The sequence below is a fragment of the Pristis pectinata genome, chromosome 3 (genome assembly GCF_009764475.1).
Source record: "Pristis pectinata isolate sPriPec2 chromosome 3, sPriPec2.1.pri, whole genome shotgun sequence".
NCBI lineage: Eukaryota > Metazoa > Chordata > Chondrichthyes > Rhinopristiformes > Pristidae > Pristis > Pristis pectinata.
Genome location: NC_067407.1, coordinates 51951482 through 51970551, shown reverse-complemented (window position 1 = coordinate 51970551; position 19070 = coordinate 51951482). Strand labels below are relative to the sequence as shown.

The window sequence follows — 19070 nt, the reverse complement described above, 5'->3', positions numbered from 1 at the left end:
ACTCAGCTCTGTGTCCAACATGCAACATTCTCTCCTCCTTTAAGGGGGTCCTAAAATCTTCCATTTTCACAAAACCCCCAACCACTTATAGTAAATATGTGGTTTGATCTTATATATCGTTTAATAATGTCCGTTCATTGGAATATATAACCATATAAGAGGTGCTATGTGACTGAACTTCAACAAATGTTTGTACCCAAAACACACATCTTTTATGAAATGTTATTTTCAAAGCCAGTCTTCAAGGTAGCAGTTATAAAACACAAGGCTTTTTGACGTGATTATATTTTTCATTAAAACATACATTGTTGCATTTCAATATCTTTATTATGATGTTGCAATGAAGCCAAAGCATACAGCAATTTCATTACTATAAACTAAATTTCAGAAAAGCAACTGTAGCATAAAATAATATTGCATCTATTCAATGTTAACGACATTGGAACTAGTTCTACTGCTATGAATGTCTTCATCAACATTCTCATGTAGTATAAGTGAAGTTTCACTGGATGTTAAGTGACCCTGTTCATTCATTGCTGATACAAAGAAACGAACACACAAGATGCTCTAATTCATTATGTATAGTTACATAATATAGTGATCACTCATGAACAGTAAATGAATAATACTGCAGGATAGAGACATTGGAAGCATTAACAAGAAGCAGCCCCACATATTGGAAAATCTTTTAAAGCTTTGAAGGTTGCTGTTTTCATTATTAATTAATGAAAATAAATCAATGTTTTGAAACTTACAAGAGGTATGCAGAATACATTATTATTCCAGAAATAGGCACAAGAAGTTGCATTATAATTGAATTAAACAGGCTTACAATAAATCATACTTTGGCTTTAGAATTAATAGTTAAGAAAGAAACGATCCGTAAATGTTGCTCATTCAGTTATTGTATCCTTAATTCTTGGGAGCAGTTAATTACCATTTCTCCAACTTGTAACTCCACAGCTTTCATCTGTTATTGATGTAAATACATTGTCATAAATGTAACACATTTATCCACTGTTAATTAAACAAGAGGATACTAACATTAAATTCAGGCTGTGATTTTAAAAGAATAATTAAACTTTTGATAAATATATAATATTTGAAATAATGAGAGCACTTGAGGAAGAGCTGAAAGCTGCAATGTATATCAAACTCAATGCTTACTCAATCTTATGAGTAGTGCTGTATCCTTTGTCTTAAAGGGACTTGCTGTGATACAAACCTTTAGTCTGCAACTTTGAGAATAGCACAACCCCAACTCATTAGCCTCAGTCTTTTCTCTTTAGGAGCATATGCTGTTCACAAGAGGAAGCCATCATTTCTAGATAATGAAGATGAATGATTTTTAAGGGGACAGTGGAGCCCTGAATTGAAGACGTTTACCCAACATTGTTCCACTGGAAATCGTGGCCATTAAGAGTGTGCCAAGTGTGGGGGAATATAGCCTTCACTTGATCTATTCCTCCATTTCAATAAATACGACTGCTGTCCTCAGCACTCTGCCAACTGTTGCCAAGAGTTCCTGGGTGGCTGCACCAAGAGGGACAGGAGACCGGAAACAGGAAAGGGAAACTAAGCACTTCTGTACCATCACTGGTATTTATATGCAACTGCGGGAAATGCTCAGCTGGGAACTGTTCCATGCCTGACAAATATGTACAGTAAATCTGAAGTGCAGTAGCAATAATGCAGCTGAAATTTTTAAGATTAGGAAAGGAAAATCCAGTCAGACGGCCTGTTTGTTTGGGATATGAATTGCAGTGTAATTAATTGTGCAAGCATGAAAGAAAAGGCCATGAAAAGCAGCTTAAACTCAGTTCTTCCAACAACATGTTTGGCAACATTTTCATCATGGAATCTCTCAGATCCTGAGGAGAATTATAATCACAAGTAAAACATTCAAAAGTGAAATGCAGCAAACCTTTTGAATCACCTATACTAATTGAATGATAATTATTTCAGCATCAGTAGCAAATAATACTCTCCCCACACAAGCTTAGGTCATCATTAATGAGGAAGAGAATAACTATCTCCCCTGCACATTCATTGGAATTCCCAATATTAAGCTCCTCACTATCAATATCATGGGAGCTGGACAATGAGTGGGGCTCACCACTAACCAGAAGCTGGTGGACCAGATGCATAAATACAGGGACTACCTTGTAGGTGCAAAGCTGCAGTGACAGGCTCAAGCCTCTTTGAATACTCTCCATACTTGAATATATTACATGGTGGAGCTCCAAGTATACTAAAGCAACTCAATGCCGTCAACTGGCACACCATCCATGCTCCAAAATATTCACCTCCTCATCACCAGAATCTAGCGGCTGTAGCGCGTATTGCCTCCAGAATCTGCAGCCGTAATTCTGACATCATAATGCTTAAGAGCAAGTCCATTTGAGCCATCAAATATTGAGTGTGACTTTTATAGAAAGTAACTTGCACCAGAAAAATATTATGTCAATATCACTTACCTTTCTAACTTTCAAGCTTTTAGCCTCGACGTCAACTCCTGTTATCAAATCTAATGCTGAAATTTCCAGTGAATGTAACATTGAATGTGATCTATAAGACAATAAATATACATAAAAAGACCCTTCCTAAACATATACAAAAGGCACATAAGGTACATGAGAGAGAGAGATGCAGTTTGTTGAACGTTATGCTGACTTTTATGCCTTTGAGATAAACCTGACATCTGTGCAGCAAGTTACCTAACTTATGTAGGGAAACGTGGCAACTGATTTCTACTCAGCCAAGCCCCACACACTGCAAAGAGATGACTGACCAGATAACCTGTTTCAGTGCTGTTGGTTGAGAGTTGTATATTGGCCAAGACGCAAAGAATACCCTTGCGCTTTTTGTTTGAATAGTGCAATTAATTGCCTTTTGCCTATGTACAAGAACCAGCAAACCCAGTTCAGCATCTCAATTGAAAAATGACATCTCTAATAGATGTCACCACATAAGCACCTGAGACCTTTCTCTCTCTCTCAACAAAACTGGGAATTATGCCCTTTTGGGCATACTTTTTCCTCATGGTTGCAAGTAGACCAGTGTATTCAAAAGCTGCAGACAAGAATCCTAGCAGAATAGAGATGAAGCCACAAACTCAGCCACATTATGCAAACACATTTAAAGAGATTCAGGAGAAGGTCATTCAGCACCTCCAGTCTCTTCTGATATTCCTGGTCAATCATTTACCTCTGCACCACTATCTTGCATTCATCCCGTATCCCTTGATTACCTTATTAACTATAAATCTATTGTTCTCTTGCTTGAATATACTTGGTGATTGAGACTCCACAGCACGCTTTGGTAGAGAATGCCAAAGATTTATTCCCTCTGGGTGAAAAGAGTTCTTCTAACCTCAGTCCTGAATGGTCAACCCCTTTTACAAGACAGTGACCCCTATTTCTCGGCACCACAGCCAAGGGAAACATCATCTCTGCATCTATCCTGTCAACCCCTGTGAGAATTCCTATGTTTCAATGACATCATTCCTCTTGTTCCTCTGAAGTCCACAGTCTACATGCCAGTCTGCTAATCTCTCCTTCACTGCAGTCCTTCATTCAAGTATATCCTTCCTTTGGTGGGAAGACCAGACCTGTACTCAATATTCCAACCACCGGGATCCTATATCATTGCAATAAGGTATCCTCAAGGGAAACATCACTGCATCTCCTTATCAAACCTCATAAAAATGTTTGATTTTTAAATGAAACAGTGTCTCATTCTTCTGAATTCTGGAATGTGTTGAATTTCCCCTCATAGATCAATCCCCCACCGTTCTTGTTCCAGCAATGAATCTGGTGAATCTTCACTGCAGTCCCTTTATCATAAATACATCTTTCCTTTGGTAAGGAGACCAGACATGTGTACAATACATGGCCTCCACTGTCAAGTTCACATCTTATTGCAGTAAAGGCTGACATACAATTTGACTTCCAAATTACTTGCTGTACCTGCGCAATAAGCTTCATTGATTCACTTATATGTACATTCAGATCCCTCAGAACGCCAGCATTTTTCAGTCTCTCACCATTTAAAAAATATTCTTTTATTTATTTTTCCTACCAAAAAGGATGACCTACCATTTTCCCACAATCTCCTCTGTTCCAAAGAGAACAGCCCCAGATTTCCCACCACATCCCCCACCACCGACGAGCTCAACAATTTTTATGCACGCTTTGAAAGGGAGAATAACATTACACCTGTGCAAATCCCCACAGCACCCAATGACCCTGTGATCTCAGTCTCGGAGGCTGATGTCCAAACAGCCTTCAAGAGGGTGAACCCTCACAAGGCATCCAGCCCCGACGATGTACCTGGCTGGGTACTGTAAACCTCTGCCGACCAACTGGCTGGAGTGTTCAAGGACATCTTCAACCTCTCAATGCTGCGGTCAGATGTTCCCGCCTGCTTCAACAGGGCAGCAATCATACCAGTGCCCAAGAAGAGTAAAAGTGAACTGCCTCAATGACTATTGCTAGGTAGCATTCACATCTACTGTGATGAAGTGCTCCGAGAGGTTGTTTATGGCTAGAATTAACTCCTGCCTGAGTAAGGACCTGGAGCCACTGCAATTTGCCTACCATCACAACAGGTCTACAGCAAATGCAAGCTCACTGGCTCTCCACTCTGCTTTGGAGCAACTAGACAACCGCAAGGCTACTATTTATCGATTACAGCTTGGCTTTCAACACCACCATTCCCTGACCACTAATCACCAAGCTTCAAAACCTGAGCTTCTGTACCTCCCTCTTCAACTGGATCCTCGACTTCCTTATGGGGAGACCACAGTCAGTGCAGATCAGTAGTAGCATCTCCTCCTCGTTGACTATCAATACAGGTGCACCTCAAGGATATGTGCTTAGCCCATTGGTCTAATCTCTCTACATTCATGACCGTGTGGCTAAGCACAGCTCAAACAGCATCTATAAATTTGCCGATAACACACTATTGTTGGTAGAATCTCAGATGGCGATGAGGAAGCATACAGGAGTGAGATATATCAGCTGGTTGAGTGGTGTCGCAACAACAACCTCACACTCAATGTCAGCAAGATCAAGAAACTGACCGTGGACTTCAGGAAGGGGAAGTCAGGAGAACACACACCAATCCTCATTGAGGGGTCAACGGTGGAAAGGGTGAGCAGCTTCAAGTTCCTGGGCGTCAGCATCTCAGAGGATCTATCGTGGGCCCAACACATTGATGCAATCATGAAGAAGGCACACCAGCAGCTCTGCTTTGTTAGGAGTTTGAGGAGATTTGGTATGTTACCAAAGACTCTTGCAAATTTCTATAGATGTACAGTGGAGAGCATCCTGACTGGTTGCATCACAGCCTGGTGTGGAGCCTCCAATACACAGATCGCAAGAGGCTGCAGAGGGTTATAGATTCAGCTCCATCATGGACACAACCCTCCCCACCATCGAGGACATCTTCAAGAGGCGGCACCTCAGGAAGGCTGCAGCTATCGTTAAGGACCCTCACCATCCAGGATATGCCCTCTTCTAATTACTACCATCAGGGAGAAGGTACAGGAGTCTGAAGACCGAAACTCAATAATTCAGGATTAGCTTCTTCCCCTCCACCATCAGATTTTTGGACGATTCATGAACCTATGAACATGATCTCATTGTTCTTTCTTTTGCACATTTATTTTTGTTATTTATAGATTTTTGTCTTTGCACTGTACTGCTGCTGTAAAATGACAAATTCCACTTCATATGCCAGTGATAATAAATCTGATTCCGATTCAAGTCTATCCACCAGATTAACATATTTCTTTCCAGGAATTATTGTCAAAAATTTTCTTCTGCACTCTCTCCAAAGGCTTTATATCTGTGCTTAAAAGTGCTGCCAAGAAATGGACACAATGCTTAACTTATGGTCAAACATTCTAGACAATGCCCACCATTTTTTTTGCCCCTTGCTGTTTCTTGGTTCCATCTAAACTGATTCTACTTCATGATTTATCAAGCTAAAGGTCCTTTCACACCACTGCCTTTATCTTATTAGATCCATTTTATTTATTTCTTCCAAAAGTGAAATATATTGGAATATATACTCCTATGTATTGGGCTTCCCCTTTTCCTATCTCCAGTCCTGAAGAAGGGTCCTGACCCAAAACGTTGACCGCCTGCTTTTCTTCACAGATGCTGCCTGGCCTGCTGAGTTCCTCCAGCATCATCGTGTTTTATTATTTTCCCAGCTTTGATGATTTGCAACCACACCTCCATTTTGACTATGAGATCATAATGATTTAATTCTATTAGTGCCATGAGTTCAACTGTCTTATTGTGAATGCTGAATGCATTCTGATAAACAGCATTCAGTTTTTTTTTACCATTTTTCCCCACTTAGACGCTAATTTGAGGTATATACGTGTTTATGTATGTATGCTCTGTCTCTTGCTGATAATCTGGTTATCATTGCACACTTCACTAGCCTTCACTTTAACCTTTCTCTCTAACTTTCTAAATATTCCCCTCACCAGAAACATCCTCCATTATTTGTCTTAAAGTCTTATCACTGTCAGAAATAACAAAGTGACTTGCTCAAAAACACTGCCATAAATGCATCCTTAAATTTAGTGTACAGCTGATGCGACTGTGAGTCTTCTAGGTATTGGTTTACAACCATTGAGCATTCCAATGCATTTGTACACTTGGACCTACTCCTATCTGTAATCTTATTGGGCATTCTCATCAGGCATTTCTGTTACTGACAATGTGTGGTCAATAATAATAAGATTACCATGATTACTATAATCCTAACTATTATCCCTACCTATTAATGCGTGACACAACAATATTGTTGATTGTCACTGTAACAGCACTGACAGTTCGGGACTGTCATCCTGTCAATTGTCACCCCAAACCCTTTCTGTAATTCACGTATAAACTAAAGTGTGGACAGGTTTATTAAATTTCTTTCAACATATCTTTTTTAATCCAGAACTAATTTGGCTAAGTTTCTTTGAATTGTTCTCATCCTTTCTTCCTGGCTTGGTGTGGTCAGCAAATTTTCTTGGACAACCATAGGTTTCTTATGTTTGAAGGATATGATTAACTCAAACATATTTTAGTTTTAGGTTGAAAACTTATCATCTATTTTATAAGTTGGAACCTCAAAAACTGTCAAGAACAAAATTCCATTGAGTGAAAACAAACTAGATGTACAGAGCATCACTGCACCAGAAGAGAGAAATGACATAAATTGAGTTCAATGGATTGTGAATGATGAGCTATTGCCAGAGATTAGCTGGAGAAGCATGCAGAGGTAGGTACAGTGTCTAGGGAGCCATTATGGAACCATTATGAAATGTTTCAATTAGGACACATTCAATAACTTTACTGTATATCTAGATACAAAATAATAGTTGCTCCCCATTAGTTTAATGTTTACCTACAAAACCTTACACATAATGCCATGAATTTCACTATGCTTATGGCAGTAAGGTATTGAAAAGTTGCATACCCTGAAGCAGGTCACCAAGGTCACTCGGATAATGGTAGTCAAGAAAGAATTTTTCATCTGGACACTTCCACCATGAATGTTAGTGTAATTACTTTCTGAATTCTCAATTTCAAATTTTCTCAGTTTGTGATGTTATATAGAGAGAAGTTCATATCTGTATACTTACAGAATTAATCATGGGGAATGTAAAATAATAATCTCCAGTTACAGGATGTTCATATAGTATGCTTCCAGGCCCATTGCCGAATCCTACATTCAGTATTGCACTGTTGGATTCTTTTATAAAAAACTTTAAAGTGTTTCTTTTTTTGGCTCTGCTGCATTTCAGCGAGAATAAAGTATTGCTCTCTCCACTGTGACTGACAAACAACAGTGTGCTCTGATCTATGTATCAAAACATAATGTTTACAGATTAATCAGAAAAAATACAAATAACATCCATAAAATCAAAACACCTTTATTTCAACAATAAAAAACATGCAATACCTAACAAGCAATAAAGGACATTGTTTCCAGATTCAAGCAAGTCTTATGATATGAGAATGTCTGAATATGCAAACTTTAAAAAGGCTCATTCAAACAAGCCAGTCAACTGTGGATTGATTCTGCAAGGAACATAGTCCAGGTTCCACTTCAGAATCAAGATTAGGCTGGCTCCATTGTAAAAGAACCTCTATACTTCAGGGAATATTCTTAGCATCCAGAAAGAGTTTGCAGCAAAACTTCATCGGGAAAATGCAAGGATTAAGATGCACAACTTGGCCTATTGATTATGGAAGGCTGAAGGGTGAATCAAGATGTACAAGACTTTGAAAGGATATAGTAGGATATGGTCAAAGAAACTATTTCTTCTGGTGGGAATACAAGGACAGGTGGAGATAATCTTCAAGTTAGAGTTGAACTATTCAGAAGCAAAATCAAAAAGCACATTCTGATAAAATTTGGGAGAGACCTGCCTGCTGGAACCTGATTTTCTGGAAAATTCTGAGTAATTGAGCTCTCCTTACTGAGTTTCTTAGTTTGGTGTGGGTCTCAAGGGAAGTGAAGTAGGACTGGGCAATTGGGGCTGTGATTTAGTCAGATATACAGGTATCCCTCAATCTACGAACATTCTACTTATGGACTTTTGCTTTGATGGAAATGATGCTTCAGTGTATGTATCTTTGATTTACCAATCTATTCTCACTGTAACAAATAGCATGCTGCTCTGTGCCCTTGCAGATAAATCTGTACCAAAACAGCCATGATATATTTCACCAAGTCTTTTTGTGTTATGAAATGAAATTTAATGAAACATTTGTCAAGAACACAATCCTTTCCTAAACCTGTACAATTACAAAACTACCACCATTGAGAACTTGGGCTAACTTTCAAAACAAAAAGAGCAAAGGCAAAAGTTTATGGAGTCTTCCTGGATAAATTTTGAAGCTGGTTTCTTGTGGTAAATTCAAGTCTGTTCTCACTGGGAAGTTATAAGTAAATGGAGATCATATTTTTATCTGCTTCCTAATGCTTGGAAAGATAGACAGATCATCACAGTTTTCTCTGCTGAATTAGCTGAAAAGCCATCAAGAGGCAGACTTTTAACTTTTAGCCAAGGTACATTTTTTTTCCCCATCTGTTTTACCTATGGTTGCAGACATAAGGCTTAACAATTGGAGGTTAAGATGGAAGATGTCCTCAGCTGCTGGATTGCAATTGTCTTGCTTTGCTCTCTGCCAGATGCAACCAGGTTGCTCCAGACTAGACAAGATGCCACAATTGTGTCATTCAATATCTATGCATTATTATTGTACACTTCAATCAACTGCAAGATATTTTTCCAGGCAGTACATTGGAAAAAAAATTACCTGGTCTTGATACTGATACCCTTTTAGCATTATATTGAGTACAGATTTCATCACTTGCACATGATGGGCATTCAAAATATTCTAAAGTAGTGCATGAACTCCTGTCATCTGCAGAAAAACAAGCCATTTTAAAGATGGTACCAAAAGCTAAACATTAAAAAAGATTTCAAAAGTACTATCATTAACTATTGTACCCAGGAAGTTTCAGATCATGCGGAAAACTCAATAACAATAATAATAGAGACAAACTGTTCTAATAAGAATCTTCTGCTGTGTAGCTTATAAATACCATATGATAACTTAGAGGCATTTGCTTAACATCAGCAAGTGCAATATCACAGTTTCCATTAAGGAATTTGTTACATCCAAAATAATGCTTATGTTCAAAACCTGAATCAATGACAAAGAGTTACACCTCATTTACAGTGTGGAGACAGCCTTTTAGCCCAATATCCTATGTTTATACTTCACAAGGGTTTTCTCTTGTGAAATGTAAACAAATAACTTCATATAATCTCATGAGTAAAACCTTCCATTCCTTTCTTCCATTTGTAACTTCCACTTCAATGCATCATTGCTCTTTGCAACAATATTTCTCCTGCTACCTCGTTCTACATTATAACTGCTTTCAAAGTAATGAAATTCATCCTATTGGATTACAATGATAACCGTTTTATTTACAGAGTCATAGAGTCATATAGCACAGAAACAGGCCCTTTGGCCCTACTGGTCCATGCTGACCAAGATTCCCACCTAAGCTAGTCCCATGTGCCTGCATTTGGCCCATATCCCTCTCTATTTTGTTATCCATGTACAAGTCCAAGTGCCTTTTAAGTGTTATTAATGTAACTGCATCCACCACTTCCTCTGGCAACTCATTCCATAAATTGACCACCCTCTGGATAAAAAAGTTTCCTCTCAGGTTCCTATTAAATCTCTCCCCTCTCATCTTAAACCATTGTCCCCAGTTCTTTATTCCCCAGCCCTTGGAAAAATACTGGGCACATTGCCCCTATCTATGCCCCTCATGATTTTGTACAGCTTTATAAGATCACCTCTCATTCACCCATGCTCCAATGAGAAAAGTCCCAACCTGCTCAACCTTTCTCCATAACTCAGTCCCTCGAGTCCCGCCAACATCCTCATAGATCTCCTCTGCACTCTTTCCAGCTTAATGGCATCTTTCCTGCAGCAGGGTGACCAAAACTGAACACAATATTCTAAATGCAGCCTCACCAATGTCTTGTACAAATGCAACATAACATCCCAACTTCTTTCCTCAATGCCCTGACTGAAGGCCAGCATACCAAAATCCTTCTTCACCGCTGTCTACCTGTGATGCCACTTTCAGGGAACCAAGTACTTGTGCTCCTAGGTCTCTCTGTTCTCCAACAATCCCCAGGGCCACAGTTCACTGTGGAAGTCCTATTTTAATTTGTCCTCCCAAAATGCAACAGCTCAAACTTATCCAAACTGAACTTTATTTGCCATTCCTTGGCCCATTTACCCAGCTGATCAAGATCCTTCTGAAAATCCTGATAATCATCTTCACTGTCAATGATACCACCTATTTTATTGCCATCTGCGAACTTACTAACCATACATGAACATTCTCATCCAAATCAGTGATGCAGATGACAAATGGTAATGGGCCCAGCACTGACCCGAGGAACATCACTAGTCACGGGCCTCAAGTCCAGGAAACAACCTTCCACCACACAATCTGCTTCCTACCATCAAGCCATTTGGGTATCCAAACAGCTAACTCTCTCTGGATCCCAAACAATCCAACTTTCCACAGCAGCCTACCATGCAGAACCTTATCAGAGGTCTTACTGAAGTCCATATAGACCATGTCTACCACTCTGTCCTCATCAGCCTTCTTGGTTTCTTTTTCAAATAACTTAATCAAATTTGCGAGTCATGATCTCCCGCTCATTAAGCTGTGCTGACTATCCCTAATCAACCTGTCTTTCCAAATGCTTGTATATCATATCCCTCAGAATCCCCCCCTAGTAAGTTACCTTAGGCTTACTGGTCTATACTTCCCAGGTTTTTTTCAGCCCTTCTTAAATAAAGGCACAACATTTGCTACTTTCCAGTCTTCTAGCACTTCCCCCATTGCTAATGATGATGCGTATATCCCAGCCAGGGCTCCCAAAGTTTCTTCTCTAGTTTCGCACAGCGCTCTTGAATATACATGATCAGGCCCTGGAGATTTATCTACCTTCATACATTTTAAGACATCTAGTACCTCTGCTGCAATGTGAACTACCCCAAGACATCCCATGAACTATCTCAAATTCCGAAGTCTTCATGTCCTTCTTCATGGTAAAAACAGAGGAGAAATATTCATTGAGGACTTCACCCATCTCCTGCAGCTCCTTTGGTTTTTGAAGGGGTCTATTCTCTCTCTAGCTACTCCTTTTTCTTTAATATATGTAAGATGTCTTTGGATTCTCCTAAATCTTCTCTGCCAAAGATATATCATGCCCTCTTTTTAGCCCTTCTGATTTCCTTCTTGAGTATACTCCTGCATCACCTATACTTTTCCGGGGATTCACTTGATCTCAGTTGTCTGTACCTGACTCATGCCTTCTCCTTTTTCCTGGCCAGTCTCAATATCCCTCATCATCCAGGGTTCCCTACTCCTGCCAGCCTTGCCCTCCACTTCAGCAGGAACATGTACATCTTGAACTCTCAGTATCTCACTTTTAAAAGCTTCCCACTTGCCGGACATCCCTTCGTCTGAAAACAACCTACTCCAATCAATTCTTATAAGTTCCTATCTAATACCGTTAAAATTTGCCTTGCCCCGCCCCAATGTAGAACTTGTGTCCCTCATTGGTCCCCTTCCATAACTAATGTAAAACCAATAGAACTACGGCCACTGGTCCCAAAGTGCTCTCCCACTGACACCTCAGTCACTTATCCCACACCATTTTCCAGGAGTAGGTTAAGATTTGCCCTCTCCCTGGCAGAGCCTTCTATATATTGCCTGAGAAAACTTTCCTGAACACACTGAACAAATTCCACCCTGTCTAAGCCCTGAAGCACTACGGCAGTCCCAGGCTATAGTAGGAAAATTAAAATCCCCTACTCTGACAACTATTATTTTTGCAACTTTCTGCAATCTCCCTGCATATTTGTTCCTCTAATTCCCATTGTCAATTAGGGGGCCTACAGTACAATCACAAGATAATAATTCTCTTATTTCTCAACTCTACCCATAAAGCCTCACTGGATGACCACTCAGTAATTTCACCTTGGACTACTGCCACGACGTTCTCCTGAATCAGAAATGCAACTCCCCCTCCTCTCTTTCCTTCATCTCTATCCCGCCTATAGCACCTGCACCCTGGAACATTTAGCTGCTAATCCTGTCTCTCCCTCAGCCATGTTTCTGCAATGGCTGTAATATCCCAGTCCAATGTAGCTATCCATGCTCTGAGTTCAACCTCCTTAACTGTCAGGCCTCTTGCATTGAAATAAATGCAATTTAATCTGACATACTTTCCTCTCTCCCTGCCACGCTGCTGCCTGTCTTCTCTACTGACATTACTGTCATTGAATTCTGTCTCAACAGCATCCCACCTACCTCACTTCTGCTTTGGATCCCTCTGCCAATTTAGCTTAAACCCTCCCTAGCAGCACGAGCAAATCTGCCCACTAGAATGTTGGCCCCCTCTCTAGTTCAGGTGCAACTCATCCCTCTTGTACAGGTCACCTCTGTCCCTGAAGAGATCCCAATGGTCCAAAAAAACTGAAACCCTGGCCCCTGCACCATCTCTTCAACCACGCATTCATCTACCATGTCCTCCTATTCTTACCCTCACTAGCACATGGCAAAGGGTGTAATCCGAAGATTACTACCCTCAAATTCCTGCTTTTAACCTCTTTCCTAACTCCCTATACTCACTCCACAGGACCTCATCGCTTTTTCTACCAATGTCATTTCTGCCAACATGCACAATGACTTCTGGCTGCTCACCCTTCCCCCTTGAGAATGTTCTGCAGCTGCTCAGAGACATCCTCAACCCTGGCACCAGGGAGGCAACACACCATTCTAGAGTCCCTTTTGCAGCCACAGAATCTCCTGTCTGCCCCCACTAACGATTGAGTCTCCTATTGCTATGGTCCCTTTTGCCTTCACTTTCTCTGCTGAGCCTCAGAGCCAGTCCTGGTGCCACAGACCTGGCTGCTGCTGCTGCTTTCTCCTGAATGGTCATCCCCCAAACAGTATCCAGAACGGTATCCTTGTTTTGAAAGACAATGGCAACAGCGAAATCCTGCATATCTGCCAATCCTCTCTACCATTCCTGGTGGTCAGGCAACTACCTGCAGCCTGCACCTTCGGGGTGAGCACCTCACCAAAACTCTTATCTATGATGCTCTCAGCATCCCGGATGATCTCGAGTGGGTTCAGCTCCAGCTCTATAATGCGGTCAGCAAGGAGCTACAGCTGGACACCGTTCCTACAGGTGCAGCCTCAGGTTCACTGGAAGTCTCTCTGATTTCCCACATCCTGCAGGGTGAGCCCTAACTGCCATCCTGATGCACCAAGCATGAAGATTGAAGCTGAATGACCTGATCTTGACTCTTACCTCTGCACAGCCTCTTTGCTGAAGCTTGCAAGCCAAAGCCTCAGCATTTTGACTTTAAACATTGCACTTTGAATTAAAACAAAGCCACTCTTAAAAAAATCTGGTCTGTAATTCTGGTCTCAAAAGCTAGCTACACTGCACTTGTTTGCGGATTCCATTTGCTCATGCATTAGTCGATGATGTGAAGGTTTATCAAACATCTCTTGGAAATCAAAATTAGATACAGTCACTGCAATGCTTTTGTCTACTTCCTCCGTTACGACTTCAAAAATTCAGTGGGGTTGCTCAAGCAAGACTTTTCTTTTTCAAATATTACAACATTAGGTTCTTTGTCAACACAGCTGTTAAATAAAAAAGTTAAACGGCAGTTCAGCTTTATTAACATTGATCAGTTTAACTTACCTCTGATACATCTGGGAACTTCCATATGTCCATTTCGGCAATATCTCCTTGCCGGAGGTTCAACCTGAAATCCTTCATGGCAACTGAATTCTATGGCATCTCCATCTTTCACATCTAATCTCGTCTCAAATTTCCACCTGAGGACTACTCCATTACTTCTAAGATCTTCTTCTGTCAAAATGCATGGTGCTAAATCACAGAAAAGAATCATTGAAATATTTACACTTGAGATGAACAGTTTTCAAATAAATCATAATTTCTCAAAACAAATCAATGTCTATTGATTAACTGCTATGAATTATATTTTAATTCCTTGATTGAAATACTATTTCCTGTTTTTACAACAAATCTCTCATAGAGATATTGAACTTACATAATCAAATTACAAAAAGCAATAAATAAAAATTACAATAAACTTCAGGAGACTGCGTGATGAGTGTCAAAACTCAGCTCAGTCTGATGGAATCAAACTCTTGGTTGTACATCAGACCTTTCCATGCTAAAAATTAGGACATTTTGTTTTTACTGCTGATGGACAAAGAATCTCAAGGAAACAGAGGTCACAATCTTACAAGGAACCATGCCAATCAGCACATTTTCTGGGGGAATGTCAGTGTATGACAGAAGCCTGGGACACTATGACAGAACAATGACTATTTATACTTGCAATAACAGCTGTAGAGATAGTGAACCATTCACACCCTCCTGAGCATTTATCATATAGGAGTTTTCCATGCATCTGCAGAATCAACAAAGGATATGGCTGATTGTTCTTTGCCCAGTGCCTCACTGTGGAAATTCTAACAGGTACCAATAAACATCCACTTCAACAGTACCTGGGAGCAGCAGAGGCTAAAGCCATTATTCCTTACTTTTGCAGATTTATTGACAATGTACCTATTCAGACTGCCAGCGAGCAATCAATGGCATGCTTTAACACTGAGGGAGATTCTGCCAATGTATAAAGAGTAGTGGCTGCAGCAAAAACCCACAATACTAATGCACAGAATCTTGGAAGCAGACAGACTCTTGCATCCCAATTAGATAGTCAACAGTTTTTTTCTGAAGATATCCAAAAACATGTTGATGGTTTCTCAAAGATGTGGCTTATAACAGCCCACAATAAATATTTAACAATGCCATTTCCAAGGTGCCTCACTGTGACACATGGAAACTGGAAAAATGGAGACTGAGGCAAAAAAATCAAAGGTTAGGAGATCTCTAGAGAAGTAGAAGACATCATGGACAGTATTGGTATCTTCCCAGAAATAATGACCACCGGTTCCAGGATGCGAGGAGTGAATTATTTGCAACCATGTTCAGCTGGAAGTGCTGAATGGATGATGTACCTTAACTTCCTCCTGAGATCCCCACCCTCACTGAAACTAATTTTCAGCCAATTGAATTCATTTAATGTGCTATCAAAAAAAATGACTTTGGGGTGGCATGTTGATGCAGCTGATAGAGCTGCTGTCTCATGGGTGCAGTGACCTGTGTTCAGTCCTGATGTCCTGTGCCATCAGTGTGGAGTTTGCAGTTCTCCCTGTGACCACATAGATTTCCTCTGGCTACTCTGGCTCCTTCCCGCATTCCCGTAGATGTATGTGTTAGTAGGATAATTGGCCAGTATAAATTGTCTCTTGGTGTGTAGGTAAGTGGTAGAACCTGGGAAATGTTGTAATGGTAATGTGGTCTGAGTGAAATGGGATAAGTGTCAGTGGATGCTTGAAGGTTGGCATGGACTCAATGGTCCCAATGGCATGTTCTCTGTGCTGTATGACTCTATGGCACTGGATACCTAAAAACAAACTGTGGGACCAGAAAATAATTTAGCGATAGTATTGAAGACTGACAAAACAGAACAGGCTGTGCCTCCAGCCAAGCATGGACCCAAAACAATGGAAAATTATCCAGATATGTACAGTCCAGAAGTAGACAATAGACAATAGGAGCAGAAGTAGACCATTTGGCCCTTCGAGTCTGCACCGCCATTTTGAGATCATGGCTGATCCTCAACAATCAATATCTTGTTCCTGCCTTGTCCCCATATCCCTTGATTCCCCTATCTATAAGAAGCCTATCTAGCTCCTTCTAGATAGTAGGACAATTTGAACTTGCACAATTATTGAACAATCAGCCCACTTTCCAACATCAGCAAAGTCCAAGAATGGCACAGAGCTGAATTCTGGAAGCAATAAGGGAGTCACCACCTTTAGCCTGAAGACAGCAGTTAATTACATGCGGCATCAGGAACCCAGTGAGAATAAAGCCCATGGGTATCAAGGGGAAAATATTCCAATGGTTAGAGCCATGTCTCACACAAAAGGAAGATAGTTGTTTGTGTTTGAGACATCACTACAGGATTCCACAGGGAAGTTCCTGAGGTCACTTCTACCTGCCTCATCAGTTTTCTTCCTTTCATCATAAAGTCAAAAGTCAGGATGGACGCTGAGGATTTTTGAATATTCGATTCCATTGAAACCATCCATGTCACCAAGGACTGTAAAGTTGCTTACAATATTTGTGCCACTAACATAACAAGCACTGACCACCTCCAACATGTGATATTCAATGACATTCCCACAGTTAATTTCCCCATGTTCAACATCACTATTGACGAGAAGAGCGACGGTACCAGGCACATAAATGCTTTGGCTACAACAGCTGACTAGAATCATTGTTTCACATCCTGACACCTCAAGCCTTTCCACCATCTTTGAGGCACAAATAGTAAGCATGACATTATATGTCAAAAGGCACCATCCACAACAAACTTGCTTCAGTGGCACCCATTCACCACCTTAAACATTCACTCCCTCCATCACCATTAATCCAATTTTCTACTAAAGGTTACTTGCCCAGGCTGCTCTGTCAATATTACCGTTTTCACCTAAAAAACATTTCAACTGGGTACGTTTGGGAATACCACCACCTGCAAGATCCCCTCTGAGTGGCATACCATCCTGACTGGGAATAAATGCCATTCCTTTACCATTGCTGTTTCTGAACCATGGGATTCATTGGCTAACAACATCATGGGATTGTACCAGGTTGTTCATCACCAACTTCTCAAGGGAAATTGGTTATGGGCAATAAATGCCACTCTAGTATTTACTACTAGGTTGTATGTGAGATCCAGGACTAAACAAGACTGCAATTAAAAAACATTAGTTGTAGAGAATGAGTATTTTAGTCTGGAAAGAAATATCTGTACAAAAGAACCAAACCTCAAGGCTGAATGACATAGGTTTATCCAACTGGAAATGGATGACAAGTGATGACACTTCACAACTGCCCTGCATGGGTTATTTCAAAACACTGTAGACAGATGTCACTGGTACAGTTGAGGTGAATCTGAGGTTTGATAAAGCAGCAGATCTGAGACTTGGGAAAGTAACCGCTGGCAGACAAATTGTAATCAAGGTATCAGAGTCTGCCCAGGATTGAGAGCTGACTGTTAATGAATTACAGTGAGGGAAGTAGATCCTCTTATAGTCCCACTATATCCAATTAAGAGAACTACTGTTCATTGAGTTTTGTGGAAATGCACCCACCTATTTCAATGTGAGTTGTGCAACTTATTCTGAAGATCTTCCAGTGTTTGGGTTGCTGACTGTGTATTGAGTAAGAGCACCAGGTCTTTTTTGTGTGTTGATTTATGACAACAAATACAGTAAAAATCAGATAACCTGGAATTTGAGGGTTAGAAATCCTGATGTCCAGCATCTGGTTCATTCATTGATCGCTAATGTGAACCAAGGTTGCAGAGTGCCAGCAGGGTGTGCAGCCAGAGCCAGGGTCCAGGATGAGGCTGAGCTGGGATCCAAACTGTGGGCTGAGTCTATGACTGGAGCAGGGGCTGGGGTCCGGAACACAAGAGATCCGGAATGTGGCAAAATCTGCAACTAAAGCTCAGATCCAGAGTGCTGGTCTATTTCCTGCTGCCTCTACTCCCACCAGATTCACTGGCAGGCACGGTAGCATAGTGGTTAGCATAATGCTTTACAATGCCTGCGACCCGGGTTCAAATCTGGCCACTGTCTGTAAGGAGTTTGTACGTTCTCCCCGTGTCTGTGTGGGTTTCCTCCGGGTGCTGCGGTTTCCTCCCACATTTCAAAGACGTACAGGTTAGGAAGTTATGGGCACGTTATGTTGGCGCCAGAAGCACGGCGATACTTGCGGGCTGCCCCCCAAAATCACTACGCAAAAGATGCATTTCACTGTGTGTTTAGATGTACATGTGACTAATAAAGACCTTATCTTATCTAAATGTTATTAGACGTCAGTGTGATGTGTGAAAGAAGTGAATAAAAGTGTGTTTGGGTTATAATAGGAATAATATCCAATTGTCCAGAAAATCTGCTCAACTGGCTCCAGTGAAGTCCCAAGAGTGCTGGACCATTGGAGTTTTACTGCAGTGAAATTACGTTTCATTGTTATAAGGTTTATTTTGATAGTTTCAGCAAAGTTTTGCCCTATCATTTAATAACATGTTGCATTGGAAAGTTTATAGATGACTTATACTGTAACTTTATTGTGGAATTCTGAGCCTCCAAGGCATTCATATACTTGCAGGAGAGAAGAGGGACAATGACAAGTCAATTGAAAAGAGAGCCTTGTTTTAAAGTTAATGGATGTACATGGGATACAAGACATTGCAGACTCCCGTTATAGGAACGCTAGATGCTCAAGTTAACCACACCTCAGGAGTGAATTCCACAGTTTA

The 19070-nt window shown here is 40.7% G+C and overlaps 1 protein-coding gene across 2 annotated transcripts in view; it reads right to left on the bottom strand.

Moving 5' to 3' along the window:
* Window positions 1-305: 305 nt before the first annotated feature.
* cfhl5 (complement factor H like 5) overlaps window positions 306-19070 on the bottom strand; it is a 30977-nt gene continuing 12212 nt past the window's right edge. Inside the window, exons 6-10 of one of the 2 annotated variants that reach the window (XM_052012845.1) lie at window positions 14345-14533; window positions 9339-9446; window positions 7655-7872; window positions 2478-2568; window positions 306-1017 (exon numbers count right to left, since the gene is read on the bottom strand). In XM_052012845.1, coding sequence (XP_051868805.1) covers window positions 2509-2568; window positions 7655-7872; window positions 9339-9446; window positions 14345-14533 — 575 coding nt within the window. In that variant the 3' untranslated portion in view covers window positions 306-1017; window positions 2478-2508. The remainder of the gene's footprint in view (window positions 1018-2477; window positions 2569-7654; window positions 7873-9338; window positions 9447-14344; window positions 14534-19070) is intronic. The other variant, XM_052012844.1, reaches the window with a different exon arrangement.